Genomic DNA, 25525 nt, shown 5'->3' on the forward strand with positions numbered 1-25525 from the left:
CAGGTTTCTCATCCTGATGACTCAAGTGTGCTGTTTTCCCACTTTCCCAAACCATGCCAGCCTCAGCCAGGAGAGACTCATTCCTCTCTTCCAGAGAACGCGTTGCTAATGACAGCCAGCCCCCAGGGGGCTGGTGACTAGCTGGGGCTGCCCGGCCTTCAGAAGGTCACACCAGCAGGCTGGCTCCCCGCCTTCCAAAACGTGAAAAAGAAAATAAATGACATTTACTCTCCAGAGGGAAACGGCAACGTACCAAACGAGGGGAAGGTGCCCATCAGATGCCATGGGGGGAGGGGCTGGGGTGACTTAGAAGAGACTCATGCACTTGGGAGCCCATGTCTCATTGAGCCTTAGGCTCCTATGTCACTGATGCCCTGATCCACAAAGGGACATTGGCATGGCAACACTCAGCATCACACACCTAACCCCTAGGTGCCCAGAAAATCACAGGTACAACACTGGCATCCACACAGCCCGAGCTTGGCACCCAGGTTCCTTGAACAACAAATGGGGGGAGACGGGCACTTAAGCACGGGCTCCAACAAAGTCAGAGCGATAGGCAGAGAGCTGCTTAAGCTAGCCAATGGGAGGTGGAGATGAGAGGGGTGTGTGCTAAGCCCCACCCCTCTTTAGGAGGGCGGGGCCTCAATCCAGTTGTGGTTCTGGACTTTAGGCACTTTTGAGTGTACCCCTTATATCATTCTCCATCTGCGAGGCTGATCATTGGTTTGGAAGAAAGAGTCATGCTGGATGAGTCAAGACGTGCTGCAAACAGCCGTAAGGACAGGAAAAAAGCGGTGATACTCAGACTGTGGCTCGGGACCTCTTTACAGCTCATGATATTAAAACACTGTGGGATTTAATTAGAAAGCGAACTAAGTTATTAACCAATCAGAATGCTTTTACTATGTTATTAACCAATTGTAGTTGACAAAATAATAATAGTTGGTCAGTCATTTTACTGTGAGAATTATATATAAAAACTAAATGTTTCCCCATACTGTTTGAATATGACTATATAGTGCTACAGAAAATAAAACCATGAATTCACACTCCTGTGGCTCTTTGGGGTAATTCTGATGGCTAATTTCCCCTGAGGTCTGAATAGCACTGGCTTAGACAGATGAACAGGGAATATCACCTGGAAAGGCCACCTGGGAAAATGCCAGCTAATCCAGCCAGGGATGCTACCCAAATCCAGATCTTTGTGGTGTATTTTGTGTGTTTTTTCTCAGAGTTCACAGAGCTTCTCAAACCTAAAGGCTCAGTCAGTACCCCTGGAAAGTATCATTAGAGCCATTTCCTAGAGGTAAACTGAGGCATGGACAGGTTAGATTTTGAGATTAGACATTTACCTGAGTTTAGAGAAGTTCTTGGGAGGAGCCAGGAATAGAAGCTATGGGCCAAAATCTGACCTGGTGACAGCACTGGAATTCCACCCAAGAGTGGAGCCAAGTTACGCAACTTCTGCCTTGTGACTGAGCTCTTGTTTGTCTTTTACTATTTGTCTGCCTTGTCTGTGCAGAGGACAAGCTCCCAAAGGCAAGACACACATGATGCAGAGCTTCATCTGGGGTAAACAGGCATGAAAAAAGCACTGACAATTAACACTGGCCAAGGATCTGCCTCTCTGCGTGCCTGACGCAACAGGGCCTGGCCACTGCCTTGGGTGTCTGCACACTGCTACAATACACATAGGACCAGCAGGGCAGTTCCCTTTCACCTGCCTCTCTATAGTTTATATCAGAGTGGATTCACTTTTTTTGGAGGATGCATCTCCACAGTGTAAACGCTTTGGGGCCCTGGGAGGATTTTCAGAAACACTCAGCGTTGGTGTAACTCTGTTCCCACTGGAGTTGCCTTTTGAAAATTCCCTCCGCCCCACACCACGTGTGTAGGTGTCTGTAAAGCAGGGGGGCGCCCCCCAAGTTGTACAGCAATTGGATACAGAGGGAGTCACAGCAGGGGACTGCTGCTGGGGTGATGACTTCGGATATCAGAATTATGTGGCCCCTAACGAGTGTGTTATGCTGCAGATCAGGGCGTAAGATTGAAATCGGCTTCCCCAGGCCCAGCGTGAGAGATCCTAGCAGATCTCAGTGGGAGAGCAGCAATGGACTAGATCTGAACTGAGGTGCCCTGGCAGAGACACCTTGGGAAGAGGCTATTATGGCAGCTTGGCTAGAGCTCACTCCAGTCACTAACGTCTGCTCTCAGTTCAACCAGCATCGCTTTGCCAATCTGCTGTTACAAAGACCAAAGCCGTTGATAAGTTGTCAAGCAATGTCAGTCTGCGGGAGGCCCTTCCACAGCGGGATTTCCCATCAGGAATATCCCATCCCCCCTGCTGTCGTGGCCTGGGTCTGCAGGCCAGGGCTAGGTCTACAGAGTGCCTGGGGTACTGTCTGAGTGAGGAATGTCACTGCAAAATAGGGACTCGCTCCTGACTGACCTCAATGGGACTAGCTGGGTGAGGAGGGATGACTCCTGGGAGCCAGGCTGGTGGGCCCGACTCATTGGGCTGCATCCTAGAAATCTGGAAAAGCATCATGAAAATGCTCCACAAGTCGCTGCACACTGCCGTTCCACGCAGCCTGGGGTGAAGGGCTGTGACTCATATGTAAACCAGCACAGGGCCCGGCACACAGTGCCTTCAAGGTACTGGCTGTGTGCCCAACATGGAAGGCATGGTACGGCCAAAGGGCTCTGCTATGCCAGTGTCTGTATGCCAACCCAACACACCACTCCTCACTGATCCCGCCTTGCCCTGGCTGAGCCAGGTCTGAGCAGACTCATTGTTCTCCTGCCGGAAGGGAAATCCCAGGACTACTTACCACACCTATGGAGAAATAGTTGTTGATGATGCTGTACGGGACAGGGTCTCCGTTCTCTTCCTTGTCCGTGGGGATCACGTCAATCCGCCACCGGTCCAACATGACCTCAATGCTGTGCTCAATGTCCTTCAGCACCTTCAGCAGGCTGCCCCCTTCGTAACCTTGGGAGGGACAAAGGATGGGATTGTTGTTAGCGCAAGAGAGATGCTCAGAGCAGCACAGTGCCTGCCAATGGGGCACATGGCAGTGCCACTTGGAGTCAGGCGACGAGAGGGTTAACTGGGGCAGCTCGCTAGTGTACACCTCCGCTGGCAATGGGTGGGACACACAGCCCAGTGCCATGCCGAGTTGGCAGGGGTCACTGGTGGCACAGGGGGCATGCTAAAGTGTGGCCATCTGTAGTACAGAGACTTGCTCATGGCTGGTAGGGTGCAGCAGCGACCAGGGCTGGTGTTGTCAGCAATGAACAGGGCCCAGCACTGACTGCAACGGCAGATCAGGCTGCGAGGGCCTGATAACGACCGACAGGGTTGCTGAGAGGGACTCAGCAAGACCTGGGATCAGAAGGGGGAAGATTGTGGGGTAACTGGCAGTGGGCAGGACTCAGCAGGTTGTGGGGTCACTGGCAGTTCCATAGATGTTTCCCTGACCAAGGATCAAACCCAGGCCCCAGTGGGGAAGGCACCAAATTCTGACCACTAGACCATCAGGGAGACACCACACGTTGCTCAGCAGTGACTAGGGTCAGGGTCGGGCCTGTGGGGTCAGGGCAGAAATGGGTCGGGTCTGGGGGGTCACGGGTCAGGTCTGCAGGGTCAAGGCTGAGGGGTCAGGGCAGAGATGGGTCAGGTCTGGGGGGGGTCACTGACAGAGATGGGTTGGGTCTGCACGGCCAAGGCTGAGGGGTTAGGGCAGAGATGGTTTGGTTCTGGGGGGGGCCAGGGCAGAGCCCAGTCAGGTCTGGGGGCCAGGGCAGAGCCGAGTCGGGTCTGGGGGGCCAGGGCAGAGCCGGGTCGGGTCTGGGGGGCCAGGGCAGAGCCGGGTCGGGTCTGGGGGCCAGGGCAGAGCCGAGTCGGGTCTGGGGGGCCAGGGCAGAGCCGGGTCAGGTCTGGGGGCCAGGGCAGAGCCGAGTCGGGTCTGGGGGGCCAGGGCAGAGCCGAGTCGGGTCTGGGGGGCCAGGGCAGAGCTGAGTCGGGTCTGGGGGGCCAGGGCAGAGCCGGGTCAGGTCTGGGGGGCCAGGGCAGAGCCGGGTCAGGTCTGGGGGGCCAGGGCAGAGCTGGGTCGGGTCTGGGGGGCCAGGGCAGAGCTGGGTCGGGTTCATGGTGCACTGGATGGGTCCCAGCAGGGTGCAGAGATTGGAAGAGAGTGAACAGGACCATCACTCCCCCCCCCCCATGGAGTGCCATCACAGTTGCTGGAGGCGAGCGCTGCAGAGTGGGAGGAGGCTTTGCAAAGATTAGCTCCAGGTGGGAATAAATCCACTCACTGGAGCCCCTGCGCAAGCAGCAGAGCCCACCTGGACTCCCAGGGTTCTGGGGTTGGCCCCTCTGCATCTTGTTAGAATAGCATCCTATTCACCGGGCCCAGGGTTGTCTCTACACAGAAAAAGGATGCAGGCGGTTCACATGGGCCACTGGGCTTTGTCCAGATCCACTGCCCAGGTTTCAGAGCCAGCTCTCTGGAACTGCAGGAGCAAGAGCTGCGAGTCCAGCTGGGAGCCAAGTTGCGGCTGTTCCTAGCCCATGGCGAGTAACAGCCGGGCCAGCAGCCCACATGGGTGGCCACAGCGCCCACTCTCTACCGAGGCTCTTCTCCAGGGCCCATCCCCAGGGTATCCAAGAGCCTCCCACTGTCCCTTGGCCACAGGATGGGGACTGTGTGTTTGAACATTCTGCCTCTCCTCTGGTCTTGGTGCCTGTTGCTGTTGTTGTGGGAATGGCAAGCTGCCAAGCTGGTATTTTGCTCAGAAGGCGGGGAGGCCTGGGGATCATTCTCACCTCCTCCAGCAGGACGTGCCATGGCCTCGCACCAGCTGCCAAGACAGCTCTCCTCTGCTGGCATGAGACTGTGTCCGGGGGCTGCTCAGATCAGCGCTGCCGTGGATGTAGCTGCCGGCAGAGCTCTCGGCCCCTTAGCAAGACCTGCTCGTGGAGGTAACTCAGTCCAGTGCCAGACAATGGCACACCAGTGGGAACCCTGATCTCGAGGTGGATCTGCTGTTCTGCAGGGAGCCGGCCTCATGGGCGGAGCATGAGGTGGGGCCAGATGGCTGCTGGGTTCTGGCCCAGCTGATGTCAACGCCCACATTCCCAGCCCAGCCCAAGGCCAGCAATCCAGCACTGAACCATGAGGGCCTTGTCTCTGACCACGGCCCAGCATTCGGGGGCGCAGTCTTCATGCCAGCAGCCAGTGACCGGCTATTTTGGCAGCAGGAGCTATCTGTATGTCCAGAGGCCACGAGGGATACTGACCAACTCCCGGCTCTGGACCAAGGAGACTACCGGAGCGCAGACTCCCTTGAGAGCAGGAGCTGCTGTGAGGTGACCTGCTTTTCACACCTCTCCCCCTTCCTGCCAGAGTCACCTCTGTCTTGCTCAAGTTTAGCTCCCATCACCTGCTTCTCTGCCACATGCCAGGGACCAAGCTAGCCAGGTGATGGGCTGCAGGAGGGGCTGAGTTAGAGCCAGGTCAGTGTTTGAATCCATGCTGCCTCTCTCTTCCGGCTGGGGCTGCATGCAGACACTAAGCACGAAGGGCGACGGTGATGGGTGGCTGCTCCTCGAGCTCTGAGCCTGACCCACAAGGATCTCTCCTGCGCAGTGCTTACTGGCCGACCCCGTGGGGATACATGGGCTGGGGTCAGTGGTTTCGAAAGCTGCAGGAATCGGGAGCTGGAGTTGTTTTCTGTGGGGGTGTGAATGGCCCTTGTTAAGTGACTTTCCCACTCCGTCGTGCATGGTGATCAGGAGAGGCTGGTGGCCAGAGGATTCCCCAGCTCAGATGCACACACATGGGAACCCGAGGGGGAGGGAGCAAAGGGCAGATGAAGTGGTGGTGGAAACCCCAACTTGTGCAGTGGCAAACTGGCCTGGTCAAGGAGAGGTGGCCCAGCCCAGCCCGACGGCAGGCGTGGGGAAATTCAGAGCCAAAACGGGGTGCAAACGCCCTGCTGTACTAGATCAGGGTGCTCCTGGAGAGGCGAGGGACAGCCAACTTTCGTTTGGCCCAAACCCAAACTGGGCCATCCAGTGCATCGCACACTCCACAGGGCTCCATTTCCCGGCAGGGCATTTGCTGTTTCTCTGGTGCTCCAGTGTGGGAAGGGCTCAGTGTCTGCTGCAGTGCTGCCAGGCAGGAAAACCATTCAGCTTCATGGGGGATTTCGGTGCGACACCCCAGGCCTCGCCCCCCGGAGGCTCAGTCCAGTGCCCAGGGGCGCCGTGTGATCCCAGGCAGAGAGAGCAGCGAGCCACCCAGCAAGGCACTGGATCGGGGGAGTCCAGAGGGGACTGGATGGGAGGCAGAGAAGAGCCAGCAAAAAGCCTGGGACGCCCAGGACAGGAGGAGGGGAAGGAAGGGAGAGGGGGCATGATTACCTCTGGAAGCCAGAGGAAGCCCTTCCCTTCCAGCTCCATTCAGAGGCTGGGCCCGGCCCAGAGTCCATGCCGCTCACTAGCAAGCCAGGCCACTCTGGGATTTGGAAGACTAGAAGCCTAAGAAAAATCTCTATGTCTTCCCAGTCAGAGCCTTTCCAATCCCACAGAGCGACGGCACCAGTCACGGACTGGATTAGAGCAGCACCTAATGTGCTGTCAGGGCTCAGTGCGCTAGATGCTGTATGTACATTCAGCAAGAGGTCGTCTCAGCCCCAAAGAGATCACAGCCCAAGCTGGCAAGACCAAGGGGGAGAAAAGAATTGTCCCCCCTGCTGTACAGATGGGAGGGGCTGAGGCCCAGAGTAACTCGGCTGAGGTCACTCAGGGATGGAGCTGGGAATGGAACCTGGACTGCCTAACTCCCCGGCCAGGGTCTAACACAAGCCCAGAAGAACTGGAAGTTGGAGAAGGAAGATCTGGGTTGTCAGAGTCTGAACGGTCTCTCCTCTATACTCTGCTCTCCCCGCTCAGAAGGACCGGGGAGCTACAGTGACAAGAACACAGCTGCCACTAACAGCTCGGTGGAGACGCAGATGCAGACAGGTTAGCTTTGCAAACAAGCAGGTAGAGAGGCCAAAGCAGATGTATCACTTAATAACCCACAAAAATGGAGCCCACGTGACAAGGGTCTGTCACACTCTCACACATGCAGCCGGTTGCTGTACTTGTATGTGTGCCTCGCTCTCCCATCCCCTGGGTTGGCTTGTCTCCTCAGGCCTCCTCTGTGCACAGACTTGTGCTGGTTTAACTAAAGGTGTGTTATGGAGCCATTGCAGCCCACCATGTAGACGCTCTGATTTCTGTTTATATCCGTGCAGCTGAAGTCAGCTCCTTACCAGCTAAGCTACGCTGAAATTAGCACACCCACCCAGGGCTTTGCACCTGTTTAACTACAGCAGTTTTTAAACCGATGCAAGTTAATCTGGCACAACTCTCCTGTGTAGACAAGGCCCCAGAGCACAGCCTCTTCAGAGCAGGGCCTGTGTCTGTTCAGAAAACACCGACTGCACGTGAGTGCAATAGCAGGCTAGCTACATGGAGTGAGGCGCTGGCTGAAGGCACTGTTGCTGCAAGAGAGATTGCCATTCTAACCGGGACCCTGTAGCTTGCTCCATGGACATGGACTCCCATGCCCAGTGCTGGGGTCTGCTGGCCGGGAGCACGTTACAGCATTGGGGCCTCAGCTGGGATTTCATTTCTCCTTTGCTGGCATTCTGATGAAGCATCTGATAAACCATCCCCACAGAAAGCCAATTCTCAGGCTATTTCAGGGAGAAGATGGGGAAGATTGGAACCAAAACTGTGCCATGAAACGTGACTCTTGCAGCGGTGACGGAGAGAACTCCTTGTTATTATTCCCTATTTATAGAAACAGCAGCTCTGGTGTACATGGTACGCATGAGAGGAGAATACGACAAGGTCCCAAGGACCTCCCCCATCCCAGTTAGCTAGGTGATGTACTTCGAAATGGCAATTCCTAGCTCGTCTATGAGGTCGATCTCAAAGCGCTTTACAACGGAGGTCAGTGCAGATGTAGAAACTGAGGCACAGAGCATTAAGTGGCCTGCATAAGGTCACCCTGTGGCAAAGCCAGGAATAGAACCCAAGGGTCCCAGTCCACTGCACTATCCACTAGGCCACACCCTCACCCAAGGGTAGATGGAGGAGAAGCCCCTCACACCCCATAAGAATTTGAATCCTTTGCCTGGGCGGCTCCAGCAGATCAGCTGTGTGTCTAGAAAAGCAGAGGGGTGACTCACCAGGGTACATTTTCAGCCTACTGCAGCTGAATTTGCCATGTTCACTAGCATTAACAGCAAGTCCTCGTGCATCTGGACGGCAAGCACGGTGGTGAGTTTGCGCCATGCGTCCATACATCCCGAGAAGGGACAGTTTGCCCCCTGGATGTACAGCACGTGACTATAAAGGCAGCTTGGAAGTGAGTCCTGTGGTGCTCGGGGCAGAGTGGGCCAGCTGGCCAAGTCAGGAAGCCTCACCTCCTCCCCAGCGCAGACACCTGGCCAGGTCGTTGCCCGTTCCCAGTGGCAGGACAGCTACAGGGGGGTGCTTCAGCAAGTTCGCCTTGTCTGCAATGCAAAGAGAGAAGGCTGTTAGCACAGACACAAGCCAGCGGCCTCTCGGCTAAGTCCCCGTCCTATTATCCACAATGCAGGGGCTCCCGGGAAAGTGCAAAGAGCTGAAAACCAGACTCAGCCTTTCTGGGAAAAAACAGAGTGATTCTGCTTCTTTGTGGCACTGCAGATTCCAGGGAGAGCCTGTGCCAGCCTGGAAATGGGGCAAATGCATGTGAAAGCATGAGCATACCCGGGTAGCAAGCAGGTGTCCTCTACCCCTGGCAATTCCATCCACAAGAGGGCAGCTGCAGGCAGGAGCCAGTGTCTCATAGCTCAGCCTGCTTCCCAGGAGCTGCCAGAAGATGCCATTGGTAGGGGCCTCCTAACATGGGCAGCAATAGAGTCTCAGAGGGGTGTCTTCAGAAGAGAGCTCCGCACACCAGGGAGAAGCCATGTGACCCGGTGCGGCGGGCAGGCCACGGGGCAGAGTGTGGAGAGGGGTTCCACCCGCAGAGCCATGGGAGCAGAGAGGAGCAGAGGGGAGGCTGCAGGACATGACAGGGACAGGACAAAGCCAGAGGGGTGGCAGTGAGCAGGGCTGCCGTGGACGATAAACCAGACAGCAGGAGGCAGGCACTTTCCCAGCACTGGGGAAGGCTTGGGGGCAGCAGGAAACCAGCGCCAAGTCAGGCAGGAGAGAAGAGAGCTAGGGTAGAATGGGGCCCTGCTGCCCCTTAGCCTATTTTCTGGGGACGTGCAGGTCTGTTCCCACCACACAGAGTCAGACCAGCGAGCTCCATCACAGCGTCTCATCCAGGCTACAAGCGCGGCTGCTCCATGGTGCGGCAGCTTACGCATCTCCTTAGCTCAGGTCTCTTGGGCACCTGTGATCCCGAGTTACCTATGCAGTCCAGGATCCAGCCAACAGTCCCATCCCCGCCGCATGCCAGGACACGAAAGTCTGGGGTGTCCCGGAAAAAATTCAACCTGGAAAGTGGAAGCACAAGGAGGGAGAGTCAGGTGATCACAGGGGGTGGCTTATTGCTGGCAGGGGGGTGGGAGAGGACGACAGTGGCAGGGAGAGGTAAGGATGGGGTGTGAGGAGGTGGGCTGTCTATCATCTCCATACCCAGGAGTCGGTCCCCCTCGGTCCAAGTTGTACACTTGTCTGGGGTTGAGCAGATAGTGGAATTTCCGAAGGACTCTGTGGAAATAGAGGGCGAGTGAGAGATGGAAACAGAAGGAAACTATCCCTGGAAACAAAGGAGAGCCATGCAAATGGGCCGTCTGGCCTAGAGGATGCGGATAGGGAATCCACCCACAGGGCAAGGCTGGCACGGGGCAGATCCCCTTGCAGAAACCCCGGCCAGAGCCTGCCACCAGGAGGGGCTGCTGTTGCTTACTCTCAATCTTTGCTCATTATGTGGGGCTCCTAGCAACACAAACAGAGAGGAAGAAAAGTCAGCAGCAAAAGCTCAGTGCCCCAGGGAGCCGGGCATCCCGAGCACTCCCCACTGTACAGCAACTTTCACCCAAACATCCCTTGGATGGCAGGTGAAGGACGGCCCAGACTAGCTCCAGCTCACCCATATCGCAGAAGGACCAGCATGGTTAGTAACAGGGCCCCCAGTCTGCCCCAGGGGCACCTGTGCAGATTGCCTCTGTCCCAAGCAGCTCCTCTCATCTCTACCTGCCCCCAAGCTCCCCAGATCCATAGGCCTGACTGGGGAGGGAGCAAATGCTCAGCCAGTGCCTCTGGGGAGCAGAGAACGTACCTTTCTCCTTGTCTCCCTCCACTTTTGGGATTCACGAACACCAGTAGAGGGTGGGTCCCGGGCCGGGGGGTGATCTGAAATGCAAAGAGCGGAACACGACCCACCCCTGAGACATGTATGAAAACCACCCATCCATGGGGAGGCGGGGATGGGTGGAGCCTCAGATGAGCTCGAGTCACGAGGCCCTGCTGCAAAGGACACAACACAAGACGGGATGGTCCATGCTCTCAGTAAGGGAGGAGAGAACCCCGCACAGAGGAAGGCACCAGTGAGGGACACTGAGCGCAGGCTCCGCACCATGGCTCCATGCCCAGTGGGGAACTGCCCAGCAGGTGATGGGGGACATGACCAGGGGCGGCTCTAGACATTTCGCCGCCCCAAGCACGGCGGCATGCCGCGGGGGGCGCTCTGCCAGTCGCCGGGAGGGCAGCAGGTGGCTCCGGTGCACCTCCCACAGGTGTGCCTCCAGAGGGTCCGCTGGTCCCGCGGTCCGCTGGTCCCGCAGCTTTGGTGGACCTCCCACAGGCACGCCTGCGGGAGGTCCACCGGAGCCACCTGCCGCCCTCCCGGCGACCAGCAGAGCACCCCCCGTGGCATGCCGCCCCAAGCACGCGCTTGGCGTGCTGGGGCCTGGAGCCGCCCCTGGACATGACAGGGCAGAGCCGTGTGGCTGCTCAGCTCTGCCTGCCGATATTTTCATCATTAACGATGTGCGTCATGATGCAGGCCATTGCGCCAGGTGCTGTCCAACCACAGAACAAAGAGATGGTCCCTGCCTGCAGTCTATATAACAGATGGATGCAAGAGACGGACGGGGAGCACAGGGAAACAGGGAGATGATACTAATGCCATAAACTGACCATTCACTGAAGCTGCGCCTCAGAAACAACAGGCAACACAAGGGAGAAATAAAGGCCATTGTGGGGAAAGGATCGCAGGGTCATTGACACACTAGACAGACTGTCCCAGAGTTCATTCCAATACCCGGAAGTCAGTAGACACAAGCAAAGCTGGCCAGCAGGGGGAACGTGACCCCAGCCAGCCATCAGAGTGCATGAATAGTCTAGCTCCCTGTCAGACCCTCATCCCCTGCTGGCCTGGGCCTGAGACTTCAGCACCCTGCCCCTGGGTTTCTCACTCCCAGGCCAGCATCTGAGCCTCCTGGAGACCGAGGCAGCTCAGAGCCACCTACCTGCAGGCCGTGCCCGTCCAGCGTGGTGGTATTGAATTTGAAGGCCTGTGCGGTGTCGTCTGGACAGGTGCTGGCAGGGGAATCGCTGTCTGATTTCCTGGGGTGGGACTGCCTGTCCTTTTAGAAGGAAAAAGATGCACGGAATCTAACACACGAACGAAGAGCGGCGCTAAGAAGGGGCATTTGTTTGTCAGACTCCAGCGTCCAGGATCGGTCTAGCAGAAACAAGTCCCCATGGGGACTTGCAGTTTCCATGACAGTGGTCACAGCGTAGGCACAGGCCTGAACACCCTGACTGAGAGCCGAGTCACAGTTGCTCAAAGACCTGGAAATAACACGCCAAGACAACAGCCACACCCAGCACAACCACAGCCTGCAAGCATTGCCCCCCCAGCATCCACTGAGCCTCACTCCAATAGTGCCATCCCCAGAAAGCATGCACCGAAGGACAGGAGATGCCTCCTCATGGCACAGTCTGAGCTGTGATCTGCTGGTTTCTTCCATAGGCCCAGTTACAACCTGCTACATGGTGGGGGAAGACATTTGTGTGTGCATGGTTATAATAGGCCAAGCGCCTGGGCCATGGTGGCCCTACCCCTTCCCCTCCCTCCTGGGAGTGGGCTTCTGCTGGAAGTTTATGCTTATTTATTATGTGCCATGCAGGTTCCCGTGCAGCTGAGGAGGCAGTGGACTCCCCAGGGAGATTATCGATGAACCCGGAAGCTGAGTGGCAGATACCACCTCCTTAGCCCCCCCGGAACCTGCATGGCCCATATAAAAGCTCAGCATTCTCCGCTAGCCACTGCCTGGCTGCACCTCTCCAGCACTCCACCCCCCATCCCAGAGGTTCCCGCCGCCGCTCGCTGGTTCCTCCTCTCCTCCCCGCTTAGTCCCCCTGCCACCACGTCCCTCCTGACTGGGGGGGAGAGAGGAGGGATGCACACTTTGAGTAGTGGTGGGGGGCTGAACAGGGAGGAGGGGGGAAGGAGAGGAGAGACGCAGGAAACGGGGCTGAGCAGGGGAGGGGGCGGGGTCTGGGGTGGAGCAGAGATGGGGCTTGGGGTGAAGTGTGGGCAGGGTTGTGGAAGGAAGAGGTGGGGGATGGGGAGCTCACCTCCCCGAGGGGAAGCTTCACCCGTCACCCATGTGTGTGTGTGGTTTTGCTGGGCGGTGTGCACTGCAAAGCTGAGCTGATCCTTTGAAAGCCACAGTGTAATTGGACAGAAGAGGTTTCTTTGTGTTCAGTAAGGCCAGGGATGTTGTGGGTGTGAGGAGCTGTGCACTCTTTACCCATCCGGCGCATGGCAGGATAGCATTTTCATGATATTTGCAGTTGCACCCTTGCAAATTAAAGCAGCATGGGGTGGTCAGAGTTAAGGTTGTGCCCTGCAGTTCCTTGAGGGGTGCCCTGCGGGCAGCATCGTGTCTGTTGCTAGAGGAGTGAGCATGCTGCAGGGCTGCGATGCTACTGGGCTGATGCAGGCCTATTGGTATCGGGCTGGGATGACTGCTGCCTTGCCTTGGGATAGCCTTGCTCCACGGGGCTCGCAGGGTGGAGCCATGCACTCAAGCAGATGTGGCTTTGAGTTACCATAGGTTTCGGGGGGGGAGGGGACACTGAAGAGGGCATGTGCATGCCCCTGCCCCTCACTGCCGTACGGGCCAGAAGAGGCAGACATACCAGAACCACTGGGCAGATGTCAGAGGGCAGCAAGATGTGGTCCTTGAGCTGCCCCCCGTCACACTCTGGCTTCACATGGGAGGCACATTTGTTGTGAAGCTGGGAAGAGAGAGAAAGGAGCGTGAGAGCGTGACTGCCGCCCCTCCCCGCCGGGCAGCTGGCCTCTCAGCTCTGGCTCTCCAACCCTTTGAGCTGACAGCATTATGCATGGAAGCCCCAAGCACCACAGACCAGAGAGCCCTGGGCACTGTAATATGGCAGGGGGAGCAGAGTTCAGCTGAGGGGTTTTCTATCCCCCATGCCAATCACTCTCTGCATTAGCTCTTCCCTGCTTCCTGGAATCCCCTCGTCTCATTCTGTCCCTGCTTGTTTCCACCCGCTTCCTGTTGCCCTTGTCACATCCCCCCCCTTCGCCGGGATCTCAAGGGAAGAGGGCTCAGGGCTGCTCTACTACACGTCACAGTTTTGAACAATATTTTGTCCCACATGGAGATGGAAAGTCCCAACCGTGCCATTTTGAGGGGAAGGGATCTCTGGAACATGCCATTGCAGGAGAACCGAGCCAGAGTTTTTCTGCTTGCCAGCTGCCCTCCTTGGCTCGTGTCAGTTTCCCCACAGGTGGAGCATGAAACTAACAAGCGCCTTCCTGGCCTCATTCGGATTTCTGCTATGGAACACTTGGATTTGGCCGCAAGGGGCATCGTGCCAATGGAAGGGTCGCAACCTGCTCCACCCCTAAGTGCCACTGTGCTGGGGAAAGTGACGTGTTTTGGGTTCCTGCAGCACAATGCCTGAGCTGTCAAATCCTTGGCCCTGCGCTAGGGAGTGCCAGGGTGACTGTCCCTCCCCAGGCCGCCTCTCAGATCTCATCTCTAACCCGAAGGAAGAGACGGTTAAAGTGGGCTGGGAAACCAACTGAGGCTTCTCCAGGCCTGTCACAGCCTTTCCCTCCCACTGGCAGAGGCCATTGCCTGTATTTGTCATGCTGGCACAACGGGCCGTGGGACTTGTCAGACCCTGTGTGAGTGCCGCCAGGGCAGCCGAAGAGCTCGAGGAGCCCAGTTCTCCGGGAGAGCTGGCACCATTCTCCTCCCCCTCGCAGAGCCTGTGCATTGGGCCACCTGTTTCGGCCGCAGAGTGAGCCCAGTGCTGATGGCAGTTGCTCAGTCACAGCCTGAAAAAACACAAGCTTCCCCTGCAGCCCCGGCTGGCAGACCTGGACCCAGATATAGTGGGGTCACAGGTAGGTCATTCATTTTTCACACCGAGCCAGCCACTGGCTTCTCAGTGGAGCCGCTCAGCACTCACGGTGACAGCAATTCATAGGAGGGCTCACAAGGAACGGGGCGGGCACCTGCTCATTTCACACAGGCCAGCAGCTCTCCTTCTACTTGTCAGGTGGTAATGGGTTTTTGAACATTCCTGACATGGGCTGGTAGCCTAGGAGCAAATGGTTTTGTGTATCCCACCCCCCGGAGCCATTCAGTCTCCCTGACATCCCTGCACAGCGTCCCCTCCACGTACTCACTGTGATTTGACACCATGCACAGTGTAGCCCGGTAATACCCTGGTAGCACTTGATGCTTTTGTGGCACCGGTCACACTTGACTGGGGAGTTCCCCTCGATCCAGGTGTGCTGCATGACCTGAAAGAACAGGTGAGAAATGAAAGAGAGATGGCGCCATCTGGGCCAGCATTGAAACCCAGAGGCTAACGGGCAATGGGAATTGGGCACACAGGGAATCTGTTGAGTCAAAGGTCTCTCCGGAGACCCTGGATAAACAGGGGTCTGGACTGCCACTGCTCCGTTTCCTTGGACACTGGCCTGCTTTGCACACCAGACAACGGCAAAGAGGCCCAAGCACCAGCAGGCGTTGTCCTGTTAAAAAGAGCTGCTCTGCGAAGTTCTCGGACATCTCTCTTTGCCCTGTTCTGAGGGGGTAACTGGATGCAGGCTGTCCCTGTATGGCCAGCCAGCCACAGGGAAGGCTGCCGGCCCCATCCTCTGCTGCTCCTCCACCTTGGGAGAGCCAGTGCTATTATACCTTTGGGGAGCCTGGCACGTAGCGCAAACCATGGGAACCTAAGGGATCTGCAGGTTAATGGGCAGGGGTGGTTATGTGTGGGGGAACTGGGCCCATCCTCGCCGTCCCCAGTATCCATTCTAGTGGAGCTTTTGACCACTCTCAGCTGGATCTCAGGTTAGTCCATTGGCCAATAGTCTGCTAACCCCCCAGCTAAGGTAGAGTGGAAGTCCTGCTACTGAAGGGGGGGTGCCCACCCTTCCACTGCCTCATCTCCCTTGCTGAGCGCAGGTACACGGTTGAGCTGCCAGCCACTCTCACAGGGAAATCCCATGGCTGTCTCCGATAACAGCACATCCTGCATGGGCGTTAGCAGAGCTGGAAGGGAAACCAGTCAGTAGTCGTGCACACACGTGCTACTCACATTGGTGTTCCTCTTGGATTTCACGTATGTGCTGATGCATGAGGCAATCTCTTTGGACACACACCGTTCATGGACGGTATATTTACAAACTGCAGCAGAGATGGGAAAAGAAGTCAGCTGTGACCCCTCGGTACATGTATGCTGCATACACTTCAGAACCACCCCAGGATACAGACAAGAGCCAGAGCTCCCATGCATCTAGGTGATGCGCGGTGTTGGTCAGAGCCAGAGTCAGAGCAGGGAGGCAAGTAGTGGGAGCTACCCACCATCTCGCCTGCCATGTGAAGGGGTGGGCTGCCTGCTAGCTTATGAAACAGAATGGGCCAGAGCCTGCAGGTTTCCAGCAGCACATGCAGGGAAAGGCCGAGCACCTTCAAACTCCACTGACCCCCAGGGGGAGTTAGGCACTCACTGCCTCCCAGGCACTGCTCCGCAGTTGCAGGCTCAAGCCTCTACCGTTGAATTAACAGGAGAGCAGGAAGCCTGGAGGAAGATGCTGCAGGGAGGGGAGAGCAGTGCCCCCTGCTGGCAGAGATGAGTGACGGGCACCGTATAACTGTCTAGGGAGCTCGGGTATGGAGCCTGACCATGAGCACTTTGGAGGACCCAGCGGAGAACAGGACCCCAGTGTAGCGGTTATCTAGTCTCTGGGCCGTGGGAAGAGGGATGCCTTACTGGGAAGGAGGGGTTGTTTGCTTGGCTGAGTGTTAATGCTGACACTCCATTCTCAGCTCTCCCCGACTGGGCCAGGGCACTCCAGGTAGGGGAGAAGGACCTGGACTAGGGGAAGGTTTTACATTCCTTGGGCAAAGCCGGGTGAGTTAGGGATCGAGGTTCAGACTAATCTCTGAAATTCCCAGCCTTTGGAGACTGCAGTCAAACATGTCAAGTTACCCAAATGCAGCTTTTGTTGTTAAGGATAGGAAAGCAAGAAAGGGCCAGAGCCCCGTTATCCAGAGCTGGGGTTCTGGCTGCAGCCCTGTTATCCAGGGCCAGGGTTCTGTCCACAGCCCCGTTATCTGGGGCCAGGGTTATATACTCATTGACTTTAAGACCAAAAGGGACTATAGTGATTTAGTCTGGCCTCCTGCACATCGCAGGCCACAGAACCTCACCCTCCCACTCCTGCAATAGACTTGCTTTCCTCGGATGCTTGTGGCACCCAAAGCATCCTGAAAGAAATGACAAAGGCTGTGCTGCAAAGCAAGGGCAGCGGCTGAACGCTGGTCAGTGTGCTGCAGTGCGACAGGCCATGCATGGGACGCAGAGGGCTAGGAGAGCGGGACTCACAGGAGCAGCACAAGCCCTGTTTCCGGACCCCCAACAGCATGGTGCGACAGAAGTTGCAGTAGGCAGGTTTCTTGAAGTGCTTCAGTCTCCAGGCATGCTGCCCGTCGTCCTTCACGTTCTGCAGGCAAAGCACAGTGGGAGTTAGGGAGAGGCACAGAGGGGGTCCGGGGTAGATGGGGCAGCAATTTGCTGACACCAGGGACTGTTCGAGGTCTGTTCTGGAGAAGGCAGCTGATCTGCTTGTGCTTTTCCACTGTGTGTTTAAGGACAATAGCGAGTAATTTAGGTAGCTTTACTCATTTCTCTCCATTGCTCGTAAAAGCTCCCTAGAGTCAAACGCTGACAAACAAAGTCCCCCTCCCCCGACTTCTTCCCATTAGCAAACTGGGAGGGTGTCTCTAGCAGGGTCCCGCAGGGGTCAGTCCTGTATCCGGTACTAGACCATATTTTCATGAATGACTCGGATAATGGAGCGGAGAGTATGTTTATACAATAAGCTGGGAGGGGCTGCCAGCATTTTGGGGGACAGGACTAGAATTCAAAATGACCTTGCCAAATTTGAGAATTGGTCTGAATTCACCAAGCTGAAATTCAATAAAGACGAGTTCAAAGTACTTCACTTAGGAAGGAAAGATCAAATGCACAACTGCAAAGTGGGGAATAACTGGGTAGGTGATAGTGCTGCTAAAGAGGACTGGGGGTAATAGTGGAGCACAAATTGAATATGAGTCAACAATGGGATGCAGTTGCAAGAAAAGTGAATATCATTCTGGGTTGTTTTAATAGCAGTGTTGTATGGAAGCCACGGGAGGTAATTGTCCCACTCTGCTCGGCACTGGGGAGGCCTCAGCTGGAGACTGTGTCCAATTCTGGGCGTCTCACACTAGGAAAGATGAGGACAAACTGGAGAGAGTCAAGAGGAGAGCAACAAAAATGACAAAAGGTTTAGAAAACCTGACTGATGAGGACAGGCAAAAAAACTGGGCACGTTTAGTCTTCAGAAGAGAAGACAGAGGGGGGACCTGATAACAATCTTCAAATATGTTAAGGGCCGTTATAAAGAAGATGGTGATCAACTGTTCTCCATTTTGTCTGAAGGGAGGACAAGAAGCAATGAGATTAATCCGCAGCAAGGGAGATTTAGTTTAGAGATTAGGAAAAATTTTCTAATTATAACTGTAGTTAACTCTGGAACAGCCTTCCAGCGGAGGTAGTGGAATTGCCTGTTTGCTGGGGAATGCGGAAATCCCTGCAGATAAGGTTGTCCCTTCGGGTATGTCTACAATGGAGCAGGAGATATCATTTCCAGCTTGAGTAGACATACCTGCTCTGGCTCTGACCAAGCTAGCGTGCTAAAAATAGAAATATCACTGCAGCAACGTAAAGGGTGGGATGGGACAACCACCCAAGTATGTGCCTCGAGTTTCAGACAGGATCATACTTGGAATGACTAACCCATCCAGCTGCTCATGTTGCTGCGGCTACACTTCTATTTTTAGCATGCTAGCTCTACAAGCTGGAAATCATACCTCCCGTGTAGACTTACCCATAGTGTGCCAGGCAAAGAGATGTACAAGTTAAACTATTACATAGAATATGCTTCACATCTAGCTTTCTGGTTTGCTAGATCCTCCTGATCAGGTGGAAATACGGCAGTTTGGTACCTACATACATGGACACATTCCTTATTAAAGACAGCTTGGGGGAAGACCACGCTATAAACAAATACAAAACCATCCGGCACTATTCAACCTTCTTCCAATATTAGGCGGATAAGAACACTCTGAACCAACAGCCCGATGATGCTGGCTGTCATCTCTTATTTTCTGGGCCATCATTTCTGTACCGAAGAATCCTAGCTCGCTTCGTATAAACAGTGGGGCTCCAGTCACCCAGCGATATAGAGAGGAATTTCCCAGACAGATAGTCTCTCTCTCAATCTCACACACACTTGAGTTTAACAAATAATTCATTTCACTCATTTTGCCTCTTTCTGTTTACCAGCTGCCCACAAGTAGCTTACAATTGATTCCAATGTATTTGCTATGCAAAGTCATTTGCTGAACAATTAGAGCAAATCATTCCGGCTCAGCCTGTGCCCAGTTTGTTCAACCTTCAAGCTGTGCTGATTCTAGAGAGATTACACACCATACGTTTGTGTTCCCTGATTGGATGAGCACAGCTCTTAGGCTCAGGTTTAAGGCACAAGCACTTTCCAATAGTCTTAAAATTCCCTGTTCCCTTCAACATTCCTGCCAGTCAGTTTGTTTGCTAGCTTATCTGGGGAGGTCAAACACAAGAAGGGGCACAAACACAGCTGCAGTGAATGCGTTTCACATTTCAAATGACTATGGACAGCAAATTTTAATGGGATGAATTCAGGCCTAATATACATTTTACATATAAAGAACTTCATCAGAATTTCCTGGAAGTCAGGAAATACCTTAACTCCGCCCCTTGTACTTCATCACACAGTGAATCAGTCCCATAGCAGACACTGGGCTATCATCAAATATTTGACCTGCTTGTCACATTTTTGAAATGATTAATAATAAAAAAAACTATTCCACGTGCCAAACAACAAGCCTGGTGTGCTTGCGATCCCAAATGGTTGAGACAAGAGAGAGACTGAAATCTTAGGTGCTGGAACGGGGGGAGGAGGGGGCCATGGCAGTAAGGGTGAGCAACGGGAGGAAGGGGAGGGGTCTTGGGGGGAGGAGGTGGCATGGGACAGGGTCTTGGGGGAAGGGGCAGGGCTAGGGCGGAGCCTCAGGAGAAAGGGGTGGTGTGGGGGCAGGGCCTCGGGAAGGGGCAGTGTGAGGTGGTGGGGCCGTGGTTTTGGGTGCCGATGCCCCCACCCCCTGTTAGGAAGCTTCTGCTGCCCCTGGTGGGAACGCCTTTTAACAGTCAGCCAAAAGCACTTTTCTCTTTCAAGATCTAAAATCTCTGTCCTCAGGTGTCTCTCCTTAGAGCTGCTGATGCCACTGGCAGCTGGAGCAGCATGGCCCACCCTGCACTGGACGCTATCAGTCTAGACCACAGAACACAGAGAAGCCTCAGAGCCTGAACTCAGGTCTTGGCAAGTAGGTGAAGAGTGACTGTCTGGAAAAGTTTCGGGCCATATTCATCCCTGGTGTAACTCTGGCCCTTTAAAATATATCTGAGCTGCTGTTTCCCCCTATGCCCACGTACTGCCTGCGAATCGGGACTTTAAAAAGATTTTGTATTTGCTCATTTTCAAGACCCCTCTTCCGGGCTAGCTCCGCAGCTGAGGCAAGGCAGCATGGAGCTGAGTGATGCCAGCTGAGGAGCTGGCCTGCAGTGGCCCCCTGCCATTCCAGCCTGTCCCTCCTGCACTCTGAAGACATTCGAAAGGACAGTTTGGTCTTTAAGGAAGGCCCCATTAATTTTCTATCTAGTCACCAAGCAGCCTGATTCCTGTCAAAGGGCTGGCTCTGTGCAGTGCATGCACTCCCCACAGCATGGCTGGAAGGAGGGTGAGAAGACATGGTTGCGAGTGTTCAGTTTGTGAAGCTCTGGTGCCCTCCTGTGGTCCTATGTTGCCCTCTGAATGTTCCACCAGCTGTCCCCAGCATCTAGGGTGACCAGATGTCCCGATTTTATAGGGACAGTCCCGATTTTTGTGGTCTTTTTCTTATATAGGCTCCTATTACCCCCCACCCCGTCCCAATTTTTCACATTTGCTGTTTGGTCACCCTACCAGCATCTGACCTTTCTGCCTACCTCCTTTGTGACCATTCATTGTCTAACCCCTGTCAACACTGTCATTACATATCGCAGGCAGTATTCAGACCAGCCTGCCCCCATCAGAAAGCAGGGTGGTTTTCCTGCTGCCCCCAGGCAACACCTGAGTGTGAAGGCGTCTGTATCAAGGGGGGTCGTTCGAACACCACACATGCAGAGCACAGGGGGTAGGTGCAGACTAATGGCCCCAGGGTGATATGCAAGTGGAGATCTTCCCAGGCCCTAGCTGGGACACTGGCCCAGTGCAGCCATCTTAGAGGTGAACTCACACCTGGGATGCTGCCACAAAGCACATGCCACCCTGTCCCTGTGTTCATTTCCACCCACGCGTGGTCAGAACCCTATTCTCCGGGCAGAGTTGTTGCAGGAAGGAAGTGTTCCCCTACCCCTCTGCCATGCCCAAGTTCCTCCAGCCAACTGCCTGGCAATTGAGTTACACCTGAACCCCGGGTTGTACATCTCTGGAGACCAGCCCTGTAGGGCCTGTCCCATCTAAGCCCAGCCCTGGCTACTCACAGTCTCCATCCCCAGCAAGACTAGCAAGGGGATGGTGGTCATGCCGCCCCGGATCCACTCTTCCAGCGTCACGGTGCCATCATGATCATAGTCTATTTCCTCCATCATCTCCTTCAAAATCTAGAGGAAACAAGAGTCCATGGGAGTCCCCATATTCCTGAAGGTAGTGATCCCGCTCATTGCACCATGGGGGAAGAAGGGATAGCTCAGTGGTTTGAGCATTGGCCTGCTAAACCCAGGGTTGTGAGCTCAATCCTTGAGGGGGCCATTTAGGATCTGAGGCAAAATAATCTGTGAGGGACAGTACTTGGTCCTGCTGAGAAGGCAGGGGACTGGACTTGATGACCTTCCAAGGTCCCTTCCAGTTCTACATTTCTATGATTCTATCGCACACACCTTGCACAATGGCCAGTGCATTACCAGATCAGTGACCCAAGGCAGAGGCCTATGCCATTCCAAGAGGCCAGCACAAACCCCAAAGCCCAGAACATTTCCACCAGCCCTGTCTACCCCTCATAGTGCAGCCCTCTCCATGTTCTCTCCCACCCCTTACACTGGCGCGCCCTCCTAACTAGTCCATCAGGTCTCTCCAAGCACCTCTTCTCTGAATAGCCCCGGATGATTAAGAACAGATGCATGAAGACGGGATCTTTGTTCCTTAGGTACTAATCTAGTCCTGCCTATTTCTCACCTCGGGTCTCCATCCTTGACATCTCCACCGCAGCTAATTGCCAGGAGCAAGCAGAAGGCTCCTGAACAGCAAAGACCCTGTTTAGAAGCCCAGGAGGGGGGAGCCCAGCGCCTCCACACAGGGATATCTCTGGGGAGTCACACTTGGGGCAGGGGTGTTTTTCTGAGCTCGTAGCACCAGCAGCTCATTCAGGTGGAATTCACTTCAGCCTTCCCCGCTTAGTCTCTCCCGACCATCGCCCCCTGCCCAGCAGTCAGAGGCTCCGCTGTCACTTACCGGCTTGAGCTCCGTGGAGTCCCACTCCAAGTATTCTGCCACGTGCACCATTTGATTGATGATCCGATCTAGCTCCTGAGCTCAGACAAAAGGAAGAACCAAAGATAAACAATCAGCATTGCCCCGGGACATGAGCAGGCAGGAGATAAAGCATGTGGATCAGAGGCCTGCTGGGCTAGAGGCTCACAGAGAGGCAAGCCCTCGCCCAATCTTATACCCCAGCCAGTCCCATTGGTTTCAGTGGAGAGCAGGTGGGAAATTTTCCATCAGAAAAGAGTGTTTAGTTGGAATTGAGATTCCAACGGTTGGGATTCCTGCCAGTTCTCCCACCTGCTCCTTAGCAGCCTGCCTGGGTACATCCACATGGGGCTGTTAAACCCGCTGGTGTTAAAACACAGTGTAGACACATATCCCTGGGGGCTGGTAGGTCCCCAACTCCTTGGCAGCCCACAAGCCTTGGGAGACCCAGCTCCCGAGATGCCTGGCTCTCAGGCTCCCCAGCTCCCTGCTGGCAGGGCTCTGGGCCGCTGGGGGAACTGGAGAAACATTGTGAAAAGACCCAAAGGAAATGTTACCGAGACTTTTTCCACATGAAATGTTGGGGTTCCCATTCCATGGGACATGCAGATATTTTATTTTCCATTTGGTTTCAGACCCACTTTTTTGTTTTCATCAGGGAGTTTCCCCAGGCAATGGGAATCCCAGTTTCTAGCAGCCTCTCTCTCAGTAGGGCTATTCATGGAGTCAGGTGCCAGTCAAGGTGACTAAGCATGTCAGAATCTGTCCCAAACGGACAAGACAGAGAAACGGTGGTGTGTGGGGGAAGTGGGGCTGGAAGAAAGATAGCAGGGATTCCTCCAAAATTAATGTAGGGGCCTCACCAGGAACCTGCAACAACCAGTGAGTGCAAAGCCCAGAATTGAAGGCGAGGGGAGGGGTCTCTCTCTCTGCCCGGAATGGGTGTGTGGCTATGATGGTGGCTTTTGCTGTGGTGGGGCACTGACTCTGAGGAAATCATGCCCTTCTCTTCCACCTAGAAACAAGATGGCCGAGCGAGAAGCAGGTGATTGTTTGAGGGAGAGGCACTGACTGCACTTGCATCTGGGTAGCTTCTTTGCACGGTGACTGCCGAGAAGGGGCCGCCTGGCCAGAAGGAGGTGACAAACCTGCAGCCCTGGGCCAAGTGGCCAGCAGAGACCTATGGCAGTGCATCAGAGGCGCTCTGCTGCAGTGCACGTAAACACTACAGGTCTCTGTCGGCCGGCCCGATGAACTAGCGGTCTCTCTGGGAGACAATACATATTCCATAAAGAAATGGCTGGGAGGACAGGGCTAGTTTTTGCAAGCGTCCCTCCAAGGGCCTCCTAGGGCCCTGTATTGCCCTTGCATACCCAGCTGCCACTCCCCAGTATCAGCCAGCGTGTGTGGCTACATGCAGGTGTCTCCCTGCGTGAGGAGAGCTCCACATGCTAGGGCTTACCGAGCTGTCCAGGACACCATTGCCATCGGTGTCGTAGAGACGAAACATAACTGCAAGAGACACAAAGACACGGGACGTTAGTGACAGCGGAGTGTGGGGCGAGCTCCTGGGGCTGCCTCTTTGTCTGTTGGCGCTCGCTCCTGGGAGGAATGCAGTCACTGAACCTGCAGCCTCCAGCCCAGACCCTCTCAGAGGTGGGAATATGGCATAGCCAGCTGTTCCTCTCTCCTCAGTCAAGCACAGTCAGTTGGACACCACCAATCCCCAGATACGTATATGGGCTGAGAGCCTCCAGCGCCAGGCTGGAGCAATGCCGGATCTCCATGGAATAGTGCTGGCATTAAGATAGAGTGAAGCGGCGGAGAACCAGGCCCACTGTCCCCATCGCCCCTTGTCCCCATCAGCACTCTGCCCCCAACCCCGGAATGGCAGTGGGCTTACAAACATCGTCTGCCTCAAATGCAGCCCCCCCCGCAGAGGAAGGCTCCCCCGACCCGGGTGCTCCCCACACCACCATGAGGGGAAGCGAGACTGTGCAGCTGTAGTGGCAAGTGACTTCAAGACAAGGACTGAAAAGCAAGGAATGCTCAATCCAATGGCAGCTGCCAGGGAGCAGAGCTAGCAAAGTGGGGGCTGGCAGACAGACCCCAGCGGACAGCCGGTGTGCCTGGGCAGCTAGGTGGGTGTCGATCCCAGCCCTTTCCCCGCCCTCGGCTTTTGCCTTCGGAGCATGTGCTCTACAGGGCAGCAGTGGTGCTACTGCAATAACGCCTGCCATCAAACCAATATGGCAGGGGTGGCCAACCTGTGGCTCTGGAGCCACATGCAGCTCTTCAGAAGTTAATATGCGGCTCGTTGTATATGTAAGGGGACTGTTGTCCCCTTACTAACACTTAGTGGGGGTGTTTTGGTTGGCTAGCTCCCAGTACCAAAAGGGGAAGGGTCCATGGGAAATCAGGACCCTGAGACTGACAGTCCCCAGGAACAATGGGGAGAGGCCAATGCTCCAGGTCAGACTGATTGACAGGGCGGGCAGGCTAATCAGGGAGTCAGGAGGCCAGGAAGGTCCCATCCTCGGTGTGAGCTGGAATTGCCTGGGTCAGACAGCGTGGGGCCAAGCTAAGGAGAGAGCAGGGGCCCAAGCTGAGCTGGGGAGCAGAGCCATGCCAGCCAGCGGGGCCAGAGACACAGCCCAGAGAGAGCAGATCCTGTGCTGGGAGCAGAGTTGCAGTCCCAGAGCCAGAGGGTTCAGAGAAGCAGCCCAGGGAGCTGGAGGCATCAATGCTGAGGCAGAGTGGAGCTAGGGCTGGAGCTGGAGCCAGGTGTGTGAGCAACTTGGGCCAGCAAAGGGCCCAGCGCAGAAAGACACTCCCAGCCAAGGCTCCTTGCAGGCCAGACCGGGAGGGGGATCTTAACCCGACAGGGGGCTGACCCTGGGAAGAAAGATCCCACCACCCAAAGCCCGGAGGTGTCTGGCCACCACCAGAGCAAGTGTCCAACCCGCAGCATCCCTGCAGCACAGCCAGGGCCAGAGAAGGAGGCCTGGGACCTACAAGGAACAAACTGTGCACTGCCCTGATATTCCAGAGACACTGTTTGTAATGTTCCCTACCACAGAGCGGGGTGATGTGTTTTCCTTTAACCTTTCCCATTTTTCCTTATTCCTTTTTAAACTAATTGTTAATTAAATAACTTGCATTTGCTTTAAATTGTATGTATTGATCAGTGGGTCAGGGAAGTGCCCAGTGCAGGGAGGGTACCCTGGAGTGGGGACACCCTAGCCCATGTCCTAAGTGACCGCAGCAGGGTTGGGGGTCGAGCCCCCCAGGAATCCTGGGCCCAGCCT

At 55.3% G+C, this 25525-nt stretch overlaps 1 protein-coding gene across 5 annotated transcripts in view; it reads right to left on the reverse strand.

The window, feature by feature from the left end:
* The window catches only part of DGKG (diacylglycerol kinase gamma), a 193108-nt gene that overhangs the window by 60251 nt on the left and 107332 nt on the right, over nt 1-25525 (reverse strand). For all 5 annotated transcript variants that reach the window (XM_039488563.1, XM_039488562.1, XM_039488561.1 and 2 more), the window contains 13 exons: nt 23680-23729; nt 22200-22274; nt 21233-21352; nt 16952-17069; nt 15662-15750; nt 14742-14858; nt 13214-13312; nt 11533-11649; nt 10341-10414; nt 9695-9769; nt 9467-9552; nt 8488-8577; nt 2835-2995 (listed from right to left, as the gene is read on the reverse strand). In XM_039488563.1, the coding sequence (XP_039344497.1) occupies nt 2835-2995; nt 8488-8577; nt 9467-9552; nt 9695-9769; nt 10341-10414; nt 11533-11649; nt 13214-13312; nt 14742-14858; nt 15662-15750; nt 16952-17069; nt 21233-21352; nt 22200-22274; nt 23680-23729 (1271 nt within the window). The remainder of the gene's footprint in view (nt 1-2834; nt 2996-8487; nt 8578-9466; nt 9553-9694; nt 9770-10340; nt 10415-11532; nt 11650-13213; nt 13313-14741; nt 14859-15661; nt 15751-16951; nt 17070-21232; nt 21353-22199; nt 22275-23679; nt 23730-25525) is intronic.

The sequence above is a fragment of the Mauremys reevesii genome, linkage group 9 (genome assembly GCF_016161935.1).
Source record: "Mauremys reevesii isolate NIE-2019 linkage group 9, ASM1616193v1, whole genome shotgun sequence".
Taxonomy (NCBI): domain Eukaryota; kingdom Metazoa; phylum Chordata; order Testudines; family Geoemydidae; genus Mauremys; species Mauremys reevesii.